The following is an 11,679-nucleotide window of genomic DNA, read 5'->3' as shown; positions in this document are numbered from 1 at the left end:
CCGCCGATGTTTGCCCGGGGCCGGGCGCATGGCGCGGCCGCCGGGGCCGCTGCTCGCCCTCCTCCTCCTCCTCCTCCTCCTCCTCCCCCCCGCCGCTGCCCGGCGGCCCTGCGGCCCCGCGGGTGAGTGCGACCGGTACCGGGGAGGGTGGAGCGGCGGGAGCCCCGTCCGCCGGGGGGGCCCCGGGGGGGGGGGGGAGGCGACGCTGCCGGTAGCGGGGCCCCCCGCGGGGCCGGGCAATGGGGGGGGGCACGGATCCCTGCCCGCCCCGGCGGGGCTCGGGCGGGCCCGGGGCACGGGGCTGGGTGGGTGCTGGGTGCCGGGTGCTGGGTCCTGAGTGGGTGCTGGGTGCTGAGTGCTGGGTCCTGAGTGGGTGCTGGGTCCTGGGTGCTGGGTCCTGAGTGGGTGCTGGGTGCTGGGTCCTGAGTAGGTGCTGAGTGCTGGGTCCTGAGTGGGTAGGTGCTGAGTGCTGGGTCCTGAGTGGGTGCTGGGTGCTGTGTACTGGGTGCTGGGTGGGTGCTGGGTCCTGGGTGCTGGGTCCTGAGTGGGTGCTGGGTCCTGAGTGGGTGCTGGGTCCTGAGTAGGTGCTGGGTGCTGTGTACTGGGTCCTGAGTGCTGGGTCCTGGGTGCTGGGTCCTGAGTAGGTGCTGAGTGCTGGGTCCTGAGTGGGTGCTGGGTCCTGAGTGGGTGCTGTGTACTGGGTCCTGAGTGCTGTGTACTGGGTCCTGAGTGCTGGGTGCTGGGTCCTGAGTGGGTGCTGGGTCCTGAGTAGGTGCTGGGTGCTGTGTACTGGGTCCTGAGTGCTGGGTCCTGAGTGGGTGCTGGGTGCTGTGTACTGGGTGCTGGGTGGGTGCTGGGTGCTGTGTACTGGGTCCTGGGTGGGTGCTGGGTGCTGGGTCCCGAGTGCTGTGTACTGGGTCCTGAGTGGGTGCTGGGTGCCGTGTACTGGGTCCTGAGTGCCGTGTACTGGGTCCTGGGTGGGTGCTGAGTCCTGAGTGGGTGCTGGGTCCCGAGTGCTGTGTACTGGGTCCTGAGTGGGTGCTGGGTGCTGGGTCCTGAGTGCTGTGTACTGGGTCCTGAGTGGGTGCTGGGTGCTGTGTACTGGGTGCTGTGTACTGGGTCCTGAGTGGGTGCTGTGTACTGGATCCTGAGTGCATGCTGGGTGCTGTGTACTGGGTGCTGTGTACTGGGTGCTGTGTACTGGGTGCTGGGTGGGTGCTGGGTGCTGGGTGCGTTCCCGGCAGCAGGAGCCGACGGGAACCAGCAGGTCGGTGCTGGCTGTTGACCTTTGCAGCAGGAGCCGGGAGCGCGGCCCCGGGCGGCCTCCCTGGCCCCGGCCCAGGCCTGGCCCGCTGCCCCCGGCCAGCCCGGCCGCTTAACCCCTCCGGCCCCGGCACCCCCGGCCGGAGCCCCGCTCCCGGCTCCCCACGCTGCGCGGCCGGGTCCCCCCGCCGGACCCCCCACTCGCACCCTGGGTGCGGCGGTGGCCGTCCCTGCGGCGGTGCCGGCGGGGGTCCGCGTGCCCGGGGGCCGGTGCCCCGGTTCGGTGGGGAATCGCTGGCTCCGCGCCTCCTGCAAATATCGTCACCGAGCAGCCGCGGGGCGTGGGGAGCCGATGGTGGGGTGCCCCCCTCCTCCGGGGATGCCCGCGGGGTCTCGTCCCCATTGCCTGACCCCCTCTCGTCCCCCCCAGGGCTCTCGCAGGACACGGTGCTGGGGCGCCCGGGAGCGAACGTCACGTTGACCTGCCGGGACGAGGAGCCGGCCAACGTCACCGTGTCCTGGCAGGTGGAGGAGCGGGGGGCAGCGGCGGCGGTGGCGGGGGGCCGCAGCCGGCGGCTGGCGGAGGGCAACGCGCTGCTCCTGCGGCAGCTGCGCTACGAGGACTCGGGGCGCTACAGCTGCTACGTGGGGAGCCGCCCGCTGCGCTCCCTGCGGCTGCTGGTGGAAGGTGGGTCCGCGCCGGGGCAGGGGCTTCCCTCGCAGCATCGCCCGGTCCGGGGTCCCCCGTCCCCCAGCACCTCCCTGCCTTGCAGAGCCCCCCGAAACTCCCCGGGTCTCCTGCTACCGGCGGAGCCATGATAAAGACGTCCTGTGCGAGTGGCCGCTGCGGGCGAAGCCGTCCCCGGGGACACGGGCGATGCTCTGGGTGAAGCGGAGGTGAGCGCCGTCCCGGCACCTCCCTGGGACTGGGACCCCACGGCGTGGGACGCGGGGGACTTTACCATCCCTCCCCACGGACCCTTTCCCCGACGGGCTGCCCCGTGCCCGCTGTGTGCCACAGCCCCAGCCGAGCCGCGTCCCCGCAGGTTCGCGGCTGAGAACGCCACGGAGCAGCGGTGCCGCTACTTCTCCAAGGCGCGGAAATTTGTTTGCCGGGTGAAGGTGCCACCCGGCGTCGACGACACCAAACCCCTCGTGGTGTCCACGTGCGTCAACAATGGCGCCGGCGGCTCGGCCGGCGAAGACAGGATCATCACCCTCAGCAGCGTCCGTGAGTGCCGCTCCTCTCTTGCTGGCGGCCAGGGCAGCGGCGCGGTGCCGGGCCCTGAGCCCCCCCTTTTCTGGCAGTGAAGCCCGACCCCCCCCTCAACGTGACGGTGGAGGCGCTGGAGAAGGCGCCGCAGCGGCTGCGGGTCAACTGGTCCTACCCCTCGTCCTGGGACCCCCGCTTCTACTGGCTCCGCTTCCAGGTCCGCTACCGCCCCGAGCCCACCCAGGCCTTCACGGAGGTGAGATGAGACCCCCTCCCCAGCGCGGGGCTGGCCCCCCGTCCCGGTGAGGCTGTCCCCAACCCCGCGCTGCCCGTGTCCCCTCCAGGTGGACCAGGTGACGACGACGTGGCTGGACATCCGTGACGCCTGGCGGGGGACGCGGCACGTGGTGCAGGTGCGGGCGCAGGAGGAGTTTGGCCACGGCGCGTGGAGCGAGTGGAGCCGGGAGGCGGTGGGCACCCCCTGGACAGGTAGGAGGGGGACGTGTGGCCCCGAGGCTGGGGGCTCAGCCCGGGGTCCCCCAGCCTCACGCTCCCCCCGTCACCTTGCAGACCCCAGGGACCTCACCTCTGAAATGGGACCCTTCAGCTCGCAGGTAGGGCCCGGCCTCAGCCCCGGGGGACGCGACACGCTCCCGGTTGGGTCTCCTGTCCCCGTGTGGGACAAGGGGACACGGGGGCGGGAGGGCTGCCCCGTCCCATCGCGTCCCCCCGCCTTCTCTTGCAGTTCCCCATGGAGGATGGCACCTACGGGGTCACGCTGCCCCCCGAGCTCTTCGGGGAAGATGCCGATGATGATGCTGGTGGTGAGGAAGGCTCCCTGGGTTGGCTGCGGGGGGGCCGGGACCCCCGGGTCGCTCGTCCCCACACCGAGCCCGTCCCCCCCTCTCTGCCACAGGGGCCATCGTGGAAGCCAGCGCCCGTTCTGTGGCATCCCCCTATGCCGCCTTGGTGGCCGGGGGGAGCCTGCTCCTGGGCATCGCCCTCTTCGTTGCCATCGTGGTGAGGTGAGTGCCCGGGGGGCACCGGGGGGGGGCTCCGCCTGCCCCCCCTGACCTGGGACCGCTCTCCCCTCCTGCAGGTACCGGCGGACGTGGCGGACGGGCGGGCGGCGGGGGCTCAAGCCGGAGGGCGAGGGGCAGCACGTGCTGGTGCCCCTGGGCCCCCCCAGCTCCCCGCTCAGCGAGACCCCCCTGCTCTCACCCCCCGGCCCCTCGGCCCCCGGGGCTCTCCACGTCACCAACTTGGACTATTTCTTCTCAGGGCAGTAGCCAGGGGCTGGATGCGCTGGCCAGCGCCTGCGGGTCAGGCGGGGGTCCCTGGCCCTGGGGGGTCCCGGGGCTGGGATGTGGCCCCGGGAACAGCCCCCCCCCCATCTGGGGGTGCCGAAAGCTGCCCCCAGACCCCGTGGCTGGCAGCAGCCTCTGAGGAGGGGGATCAGTGCCGCCCCCCATGGAGAACCAGCCGGGGGGGGGCCCCAAGATGGGTCCCAGGGGGGCGGCAGCTCCGGGGCCTCGGCCAAGCTGGAGTGGCCGGGGTGAAGGTGCTGGAAGCACGGCCACGCCGGAGCGTGGGAGCGCGGCCGGGCTCTGCCCGCGGGGCCGGGTTTGGGGGTCCCGCAGGGAAGGGCCTAGCCCCCGCCGTGCCACGGGTGTCGGGGAGGGGGGGGGCCTGGCTGGATCAGCCCCATCCCTCTGCCCCGGCCCCCCCAGGGCTTGTTTTGAAAGCACGTGTTGGGGAAGCGGGGCAAAACGTGTCTCAAATAAATGCCTGGGATTTTTAGTGGAGTGGGTGCTGTGGGGGGGAGGAACGGAGGAGTGGCTGCGGGCTCCCGCGCCGGGGAGCGACGCCAGGGTGGTGGGGTGAGGCTGGGCTGTGCCCCCCCCGGGCGAGGCCCTGCGCCCCCAGCCCGTGCACCCCATGCCTCGCTGTGCCCCCAAACCACCCCGTGCCCCCCGTGCCGCCGAGTGCCTCCCAGGCTGTGCCCCCCTCCCTTCCCCATGCCCCATGCCATGCCCCCCATGCCCCCGAGCGTCCCCCAGGCCGTGCCCCCCAGTGCCCCCAGCAGCAGCAGCCCACCCCACGCTGGGTTGTGCAACGCCCCGGGGAGCTGCAGCTGCACCCAGGCAGGAAACCGCAGGGCGAGGGGAGCGGGCACCCGGGCACCCTGGGGACGCCGCGTTCCCCCGTCCCGGCCGGCCCCGCTCTATAAAAAGCCCAGCAGGATGCAGATGTGCAGGTGGGGGGGACCCCTGCCCCCCGAAACCGGGGTGGCTCCTGCTGGCAAGGGTGTGGGGTTGAGTCACTCGCCTCCGCCCCCCCCCCCCCAAGCAGGCAAGTGACCCCTGGGGGGCCAGGGGCCAGATCCTGGGGTCGGCCCTGATGGGCCCCCAGCCTCGGAAACCTGCCCTGGTTTCGGGCAGCGCCGCGGCCTCGCTGCTGGCAGAGCGGAGCTGGCAGCCGGGGCCCCGGGCGGGGAAGGGGCTGGGTGTGGCAGGCGCTGCACCCAAACCCGGGGCACCTGCCTGTCCCAGCACCCTCGGAGCCCCCAGCCCCATCCCTACCACATCCCAGCCCCCTCCCTGCACCTCTGCAGCCCCCAGCTCCATCCCTGCACCTCTGCAGCCCCCAGCCCCGTCCCTTGCCCACTGCAGCCCCCAGCCCCATCCCTGCCCCATCCCAGCACCTCTGCAGCCCCCAGCCCCATCCCAGCACCTCTGCACCCCCCAGCCCCGTCCCTTGCCCACTGCAGCCCCCAGCCCTGTCCCTGCCCTGTCCCAGGACCTCTGCAGCCCCCCGCCCCGTCCCTTGCCCAATGCAGCCCCCAGCCCCAACCCTGCCCTGTCCCAGCACCTCTGCAGCCCCCAGCCCCAACCCTGCCCTGTCCCAGCACCTCTGCAGCCCCCAGCCCCAACCCTGCCCTGTCCCAGCACCTCTGCAGCCTCCAGCACCGTCCCTGCACCTCTGCAGCCCCCAGCCCCGTCCCTTGCCCACTGCAGCCCCCAACCCTGCCCCGTCCCTTCCCCACTGCAGCCCCCCAGGACCACCCGCCTCCTCTCAGCCAACAAGTTTATTTTACGACTTCATTACACGTCCCAATCTCGCTGCGTCCCCCCGCCCCAGGCGCCGGAGGCAGCCCCGCAGCGGCTCAGCTCCGGCACAGGGTGGGCAGGATCGATCCCAGCAAAAGGGCAGCGCAGCCCTGCCGGAGTCCAGCGGCAGGCAGCGACCACCAGGCAGGAGCGGGGTCCCCGCGGGGCTGGGGACACGACCGAGGGGTCCTCTGCCGGACCCTTCCCGCGGCACGGGGCGATCGCCGGGGTCGGACCCTGCCCCACACCCTGGGGTCGGGGGGTCACGGGCCAGTCTGGGGGGGCATTAGTGGGTGCTAATGCAGCTTGCAGTGGACGGGGTGCAGCAGGGCCATGTGCTCGGCCCCCTTGAAGGGCAGCTTCTCCGTGGAGTAGTAGTGCACGACCTCGGGGACGCTGGCGAAGACGCCGCTGGCCTGGCTGAGCGTGTACTTGTTGTCCTTGGTCTGGGCCACGATGATGTGGACGCAACCCTGGCTGGTCCTGGGCGGCCGGCGGGCGTCAGCGGTGCCGGCGGGCGTCGACGGTGCCGCCAGCCCCCCGGCGCCCGCCCGCCCCGCGGCCGCGGCCGCATCCACCCCTGTTTGTTCCCGTCCAGCTCCGATTGTTTCGGCTCCAGGGGCTCCGCTTCCTCAGGAAGGAAACGCCACCGGCGCTCCCGACAATGCGCCGGGGAGGGGGACGCGCCGCTCCCCCCGCCCCAGCGCCGCGCCAGGATGCCTGGGTCCCCCCGCAAGTTGGGGGGGTGCCATCCCCTGGGACCTGGGTGCTCCCACCCCATCAGGGCTCCGGTATGAATGACTGTGGGGGGCTCCTGCCGCAGCATCCCTCCAGGGTGGGACCCGCCACATCCCTCCCAGGTGGGACCCCCCCCGTTCCAGGGCCGGGACCCCCCACTCCGCGGCCGCCCAGCCACTCACTTGAGCGCGATGGAGTACTTGCCGCTGCCGGTCTCGCTGGTGCGCACCAGGTAGCCGGCCTCCCGGCACGCCTGCAACCGGCTCTCCGCCTCGGCCCGCGTGATGGCCCCGTGGTACCAGCTGCAGGGGGACGCCATGGGGACGTTGAGCGGTGGGAAAGCCCTGGATCCCCCCCCCTCGCTGGTTCCCGCCCCGGCTGCCGCACGTGGCTCGGCATCGCGACTCACGGCTGCTTCTCCAGCGCCAGGGCGGGGTCCACCCGCTCCCCCTCGCTGTGCTCAGCGCCCGCCGGCTTCAGCATCTTGGGGGTCCAGCTCTTCTGGCGTAGGTGCTGCCGCGGTGCCTCCTCCTTGGGACGCTCCGAGCCCTCAAACTGGACTGGGGGGGTGGGGTGGAAATGAGATGTGAGCTCCCAAAGCCTCCAGGACACCCCCATCCCCATCCCTAGCTCCATACCTGTCCCCAACCCCAACCCCAGCCCCAGCCCCATCCTTGTCCCCGTCCCCCAGTCCCATTCCCATCCCCATCCCCATTCAGTCCCACCCCCTGCCATGGGCAGGGACATCTTCACCCAGGTCAGGTCACTCACAGCCCCGTCCAGCCGGGCCTTGAGCGTCTCCAGGGATGGGGCAGCCACCACCGCCCTGGGCAACCTGGGCCGGTGTCTCACCACCCGCAGCGGAACACATTTCCTCCAGTCCAGTCTGAATCTCCTCTCTTTCATTTTAAAACCATCACCCCTTGTCTCATCGCTACAAGCCCTGCTAAAAAGTCTGTCCCCGTCCCTGTCCCCATCCCTGTCCCCGTCCCCGTCCTTGTCCCCTACCTGACAGCGCTTTGACGATCTGCTCCTTCTTCCACTCCCAGGGCTGCTCGTACTCGCCCGCCGGGCGCTCGTCGTTCTCGGGCAGGCGCCCATCCCCAGCCCTCGCTCTCCGCTCCGGGGTCCCCCCGGCCACCCCCTCTCCGGGCTCATAGGGGGTGTCGTAGAGCTGCGGCCCCTTCCCCGCCGCCTCCTTGCCCCCTGGCCGCTTGGCTGGCTCCGGCTTGCCGCCCCCCTCCCCGGGCTCGCCAGGACCATCCAGCAGCAGGATGGCTTTGACCAGGGGGTCCTTGGAGCCCCGACGGCGGATTTCTGCGAGGCAGAGGGACTGGGGGTCAGGGAGGGGCCCGCGTGTCCCCTGAGACACCCCCCCCTCCAACGCCTGCCCTTGGGAGGGGTGTGCCCCAGGGCCCCCATGCCTGGGACGCCCCATTGGGAACCGGCTTGGGAGGAACCGGCGCAGGAAGGGGCCCATCCTCGTGGCGCCTGGCCTGCTGTCGCAGGCACCGCGGGCGCAGACCCACACCGGTGGGGCCGGCGAGGCTCCGCGGCGGCAGGACCCTACACCCCGTGCTGGAGCTCGGCCCCGCGGGAGGCCACCCCAGGGGCGAGGGGGGCTCACAGCCCACCCCGGCCCCCCGCTTCACCCCACGGCGCCGGGCTCCGCCAAACAGCCCGGGCTGCCCCGCACGGAAAAAAACCATCAGCAGCAAATCTTTTATTTCCAGCTTCCGGCCGAGTCAGTTCCTGTTGTTCTGGCCAGCTGGGCGGCCGCCGCGCCGGCCAGGGGGTCGCCGGCTGGGGGGCACGGCCGCGGGGGGACCCTCTGGGTGCTGTATCCCTCACGGGACAGCTGGGCGGCACCGAGGGCTGTGCATCGGCCCCGTGCACCCATCGGGTGATGGCGGTGGGTTGTGGCACCGGGCAAGGGGGCCGGCGGGCACGGGTCAGTGTCCGGCCTCGCACCCGCTCCTTATCTGGCCCCGCGCAGCCGCAGGAAGCGGCGAGTGGCTTTCCTGTTCCCGGAGCCTCCCGCGCCGGGCGGCTCCGAGGGCGGCCGCTCGTTCCCGGCTGGGGAGCGGTGCCAGCCGCGCTGCCATGGCACGGCACGGCATGGCACGTACCTGTGATCATTTGCTGGGCGTCGTAGGGCTCCATGTAGCCGTCGTTCTCCCCCAGGCGCTCGGCTTCCCGCTGCCCCTTGGTGTGCTTGGCGTCGTAGGGGTCGGCGTAGTCCTCCAGGATGATGACCTGGGGAGGGGACGGGCAGCACCGGCCTCAGGGGGCTGCCGGGGGTCCCGCCGGGTGGGGGGGGGGGTGGTGGAGTGGGAGGGGGTGGTGGGGATGCCGCCGGCGCAGAGCCAGGCAGGGGACAGGGACACTGGGGTCCCCAGGGGAAGACGGCGGCTCCGTCTGGGGTAGATGGAGCCAAGCCGCGACCCCAGGAGGGTGCAGCCGATGGCACCTTTGGGTGGGGGCAGCGCCCATCCTTATGCACCCCAGCGGTGGGGAGGATCCCGGGGGGGGCTCGGGGACCCTTTTGGGTGTCACCCCCCAACCCCAACTGGCTGCCAGCCACCCCGGGGCTGCGTGGGGGTGAAAGTCCGGCTTCCCAGAAAAGCTTTACATCAGCCTTTGTTTAAGCAGCGGCCGAGCGCTGGGGTCGGGGTGGGATGGGACGCGGCGGGACGCGGCGAGGGGGCCCGGCAAGCGCCCCCCCCCCCCCCAGCAGATGAAGGGCGGTCGGGATGAAGGGAGCTTTGAACGGGATCTGAAGGCAGCTGAGCCGGGAGCGATGAAAGGCCGGGGTTAGCCGGGCTAATGAGCCGGAGCCCAAGGCGGTTACAGCCGCCGGTGCCGCGCGCTCCCCCCGGTCCCCGCTTACCGTCTCCGTCTTGGGGGTCTTCCCCTTGTCCGGCTCGGGGGCAGGCAGGCCGGCGGGCAGGGGGCCAGGGTAGCCCTTCCCGTTCTTCTCGTGAGCCTCCACCTTGATGAGGCGGTTGATGTAGGTGCCGCAGGTTTTGGGGGGTCCCTCCGGCGTCCCCCCCTCCACTCGCGAGTTCTTCCGCATCTTCCCGGTGGCGGCCTGGAGCAGACCCTGCAGGTTGTCCCTTGACAGCCGACCACCCCCCTCCTTGCCACCCCCCGGGCCGGCCCTGCAGCCCCCCAGCTCAGCGGCCGAATTCTTGCGGCTCTTGCCCAGGCTACCGCTGCCCGGCCGAGCCCTCTCCGAAACCGTCTTCAGGTTGGAGGGGAACTCCTTGAACCATTTGGCCGCCATGGGGCCGGGGAGGGGCAGGGTACCGCGGCCCCCCCGGGGCTCCTCGACGCCCCACGGCCGCCCCGCCGGCTCAGGGCCGGCTCAGCCGGGGGGCACGGGGCAACCCGGCTCCCCCCAGCCCCGGGAGCGGGACCCTCGGTGGCCAGGGGCCAGCCCGGGAGGGGGGGATGCGGGCAGGGGGTCCGGGGCCTTCGCCCCCGACGTGGGCGGGGGGCTCCAGGCGTCCTTCGCCCCCGCGGGGACGGCTGCTGGGTCCCCAGGGGTGCCGGCTCCCACGTCCCGGGGAGGGGACCGCGTCTCCCCGGGGGTCCCTGGCCCCGGGGAAGGGTCCCGGGGGGGGCGGGGGGGGGGCCGGGGTCTCTGCTCCAGCGATGGGACGAGTCCGGGGGGTCCGGGGGGTCCGGCCGGGGCAGCCCCGGGGCGGCTCCGAGGGTCTCGCCGTGCTCCGGGGGGGTCTCGCCGTGCTCCGGGGGGTCCGGCCGGGCCCGGGCAGCCGGGGGGGTCCCGTCGCGGCTCCTCGGCGGGGCCCGTCTCCGGGGGGCGGCGGGGCTGCGGGGGGGGTCAGGCCGGCCCGGGGGGCCCCATGCGGCGGCGGCGGGACGGGACGGGACGGGACGGGACGGGACGGAGCCGGAGGGGCCGGAGGGGGCGGCGGGGCCGGCGCTCCCCGCCCAGATCCGGAGGGGGCGGCCCCGGGGGACGGCGCGGCACCGGCCGGGCGGGCGGCCACCGGCCCCGGCAGCCTCGGGGAGCCCCGGCCCCGTCCTTCCCCGGGCCGGGGTCTCCGTCCGGCGGCTGTCGTGGTCCCCGAGAGAGGGGGGGGGGGGGGGTCCCGTCCCGGTGGGGCTGGGACCCTGACTGGGTCGGGGCTGGGACTGGGAGACCTCAGGATGGGAGGAGGGGGCTTCACCCTGCCCAGGGATCCCCCCCGGTACGGACCCTGTGTGGGGACCCCACGCAGGGACCCCGCAGACAGTCCCGGTGCGCAGCCCGCCATGTAGGGGCCCTTCTGCACGGACCCCCCCCAGCACGGCCCCCGTGCACGGCCCCCGTCTATGGAACCCGGGCACAGCCCGACGGGGCGAGGGCACGGCGCCGCTGCGCTCGTGGCTGTGGTTCACACCACACCAGCGAAGACCTACTTCTGCTGCCTGTACCGAGGCCTCGCCGGAAAACCTCGGCCGAGCCCAGCGATTTGGCTTCCTGCGGGCTGGCAGCTGGGCCGCGCGGTGCCGGGGGCCCTTACCGACCCGTTTGCACAACAGAAAGGGATGGGGACGGGGTTTTTGCAGGTGAAGCTGCTCCCCGCAGCCCCCAGGACGGAGCTGCCCTGGTTCGGGGCAGGACACGGGCTCCTCCTGTTTGCAGGGGACGTCCCCAAGGAGCAGCCAGCTCCTACCCATGGCGGCGTCCTGCTGCCGTGAGAGAACAGACCCCGGCTCGGCCGGGACGGTCCCCGGCACCGTGACCGTCCGGGTGCAGGGAGGTGCCGGGGCGCTGGGCAGCCTCAAGCAAGCGGCGCAGGGTCGCCAGCAGCGCCGTAGGAAGCGGTGGCGATTTCCTCACCGGCGTTGCCGGGCAGGAAGCGCCTCGCCGCGCCAAGGCGCCGCACCTAGGCTGGCACCCGAACGGGCGGTGGGATCAGCTTCGCCTTCTCGAGGCCAAGGAAAACCCCGTGCCTCCACCGGTAAACTCAAGTGCCGGCTTAATGTGAAAGGTGCCGGTTCCTTTTCTTTCCTTGGCAGATTTAAATCCCTCCTTAATCTTTGCGAGGGCCTCAAGAGCGGGACAGACGCGCAGGCAGCACCGTCTCGGTGGCTTTGTGCCGCGGCGGCGTTCCCGGCGGCGCGCCATCCACGCATCTCTTTTGGGAAGTCTCTCCCCGTCCCCGTCCCTTGCCAGCTCCCGCAGGGGAAGGCTGTGGGAGCGTCTCCGGCAGCGGTGACAGATGGCACCGCGCGCCTGCTTCCCCGGCGAAGCCAAAACAAGAAGCGAGCCAGCGCGGCGGTGACAAGCGCTGAGCCCGTCTCGGAGCGGGACGGATCCTGACGCTCGGGCGGGTGAGAACA

At 72.5% G+C, this 11,679-nt stretch overlaps 2 protein-coding genes across 2 annotated transcripts; one reads left to right on the top strand and one right to left on the bottom strand.

The window, feature by feature from the left end:
- Positions 1 to 7: 7 nt before the first annotated feature.
- Positions 8 to 4,262, top strand: IL6R (interleukin 6 receptor). Its single transcript, XM_082333019.1, has 10 exons — positions 8 to 122; positions 1,694 to 1,951; positions 2,037 to 2,160; positions 2,310 to 2,494; positions 2,572 to 2,732; positions 2,821 to 2,965; positions 3,047 to 3,090; positions 3,222 to 3,300; positions 3,393 to 3,501; positions 3,576 to 4,262. Exons 1-10 carry the CDS (start codon positions 29 to 31, stop codon positions 3,763 to 3,765), a joined length of 1,389 nt encoding a protein of 462 aa, XP_082189145.1. The 5' UTR covers positions 8 to 28; the 3' UTR covers positions 3,766 to 4,262.
- Positions 4,263 to 5,546: 1,284 nt separating this feature from the next.
- SHE (Src homology 2 domain containing E) lies at positions 5,547 to 10,220 on the bottom strand. Its single transcript, XM_082332785.1, has 6 exons — positions 9,215 to 10,220; positions 8,454 to 8,580; positions 7,333 to 7,641; positions 6,734 to 6,884; positions 6,507 to 6,626; positions 5,547 to 6,069 (listed from the first exon to the last, which is right to left on the bottom strand). The coding sequence occupies exons 1-6, from the start codon at positions 9,608 to 9,610 to the stop codon at positions 5,883 to 5,885; spliced, it is 1,290 nt and encodes a 429-aa protein (XP_082188911.1). The 5' UTR covers positions 9,611 to 10,220; the 3' UTR covers positions 5,547 to 5,882.
- Positions 10,221 to 11,679: the final 1,459 nt, after the last annotated feature.

The sequence above is a fragment of the Platalea leucorodia genome (genome assembly GCF_965183815.1).
Source record: "Platalea leucorodia genome assembly, chromosome: 24".
NCBI lineage: Eukaryota > Metazoa > Chordata > Aves > Pelecaniformes > Threskiornithidae > Platalea > Platalea leucorodia.
This window is presented reverse-complemented; position numbering and strand designations above follow the sequence as displayed.

Excerpts from the sequence above, each read along its gene's own strand:
- IL6R (XM_082333019.1), top strand. The coding sequence starts at position 29 with ATGGCGCGGCCGCCGGGGCCGCTGCTCGCCCTCCTCCTCCTCCTCCTC. Across the intron at positions 2,966-3,046 it reads GGTGGGCACCCCCTGGACAG|ACCCCAGGGACCTCACCTCT; the intron begins GTAGGAGGGGGA and ends GTCACCTTGCAG. Across the intron at positions 3,301-3,392 it reads TGCCGATGATGATGCTGGTG|GGGCCATCGTGGAAGCCAGC; the intron begins GTGAGGAAGGCT and ends TCTCTGCCACAG.
- SHE (XM_082332785.1), bottom strand. The coding sequence starts at position 9,610 with ATGGCGGCCAAATGGTTCAAGGAGTTCCCCTCCAACCTGAAGACGGTT. Across the intron at positions 7,642-8,453 it reads CGCCCAGCAAATGATCACAG|AAATCCGCCGTCGGGGCTCC; the intron begins GTACGTGCCATG and ends TCTGCCTCGCAG. Across the intron at positions 6,070-6,506 it reads AAGTACTCCATCGCGCTCAA|GACCAGCCAGGGTTGCGTCC; the intron begins GTGAGTGGCTGG and ends CCGGCCGCCCAG.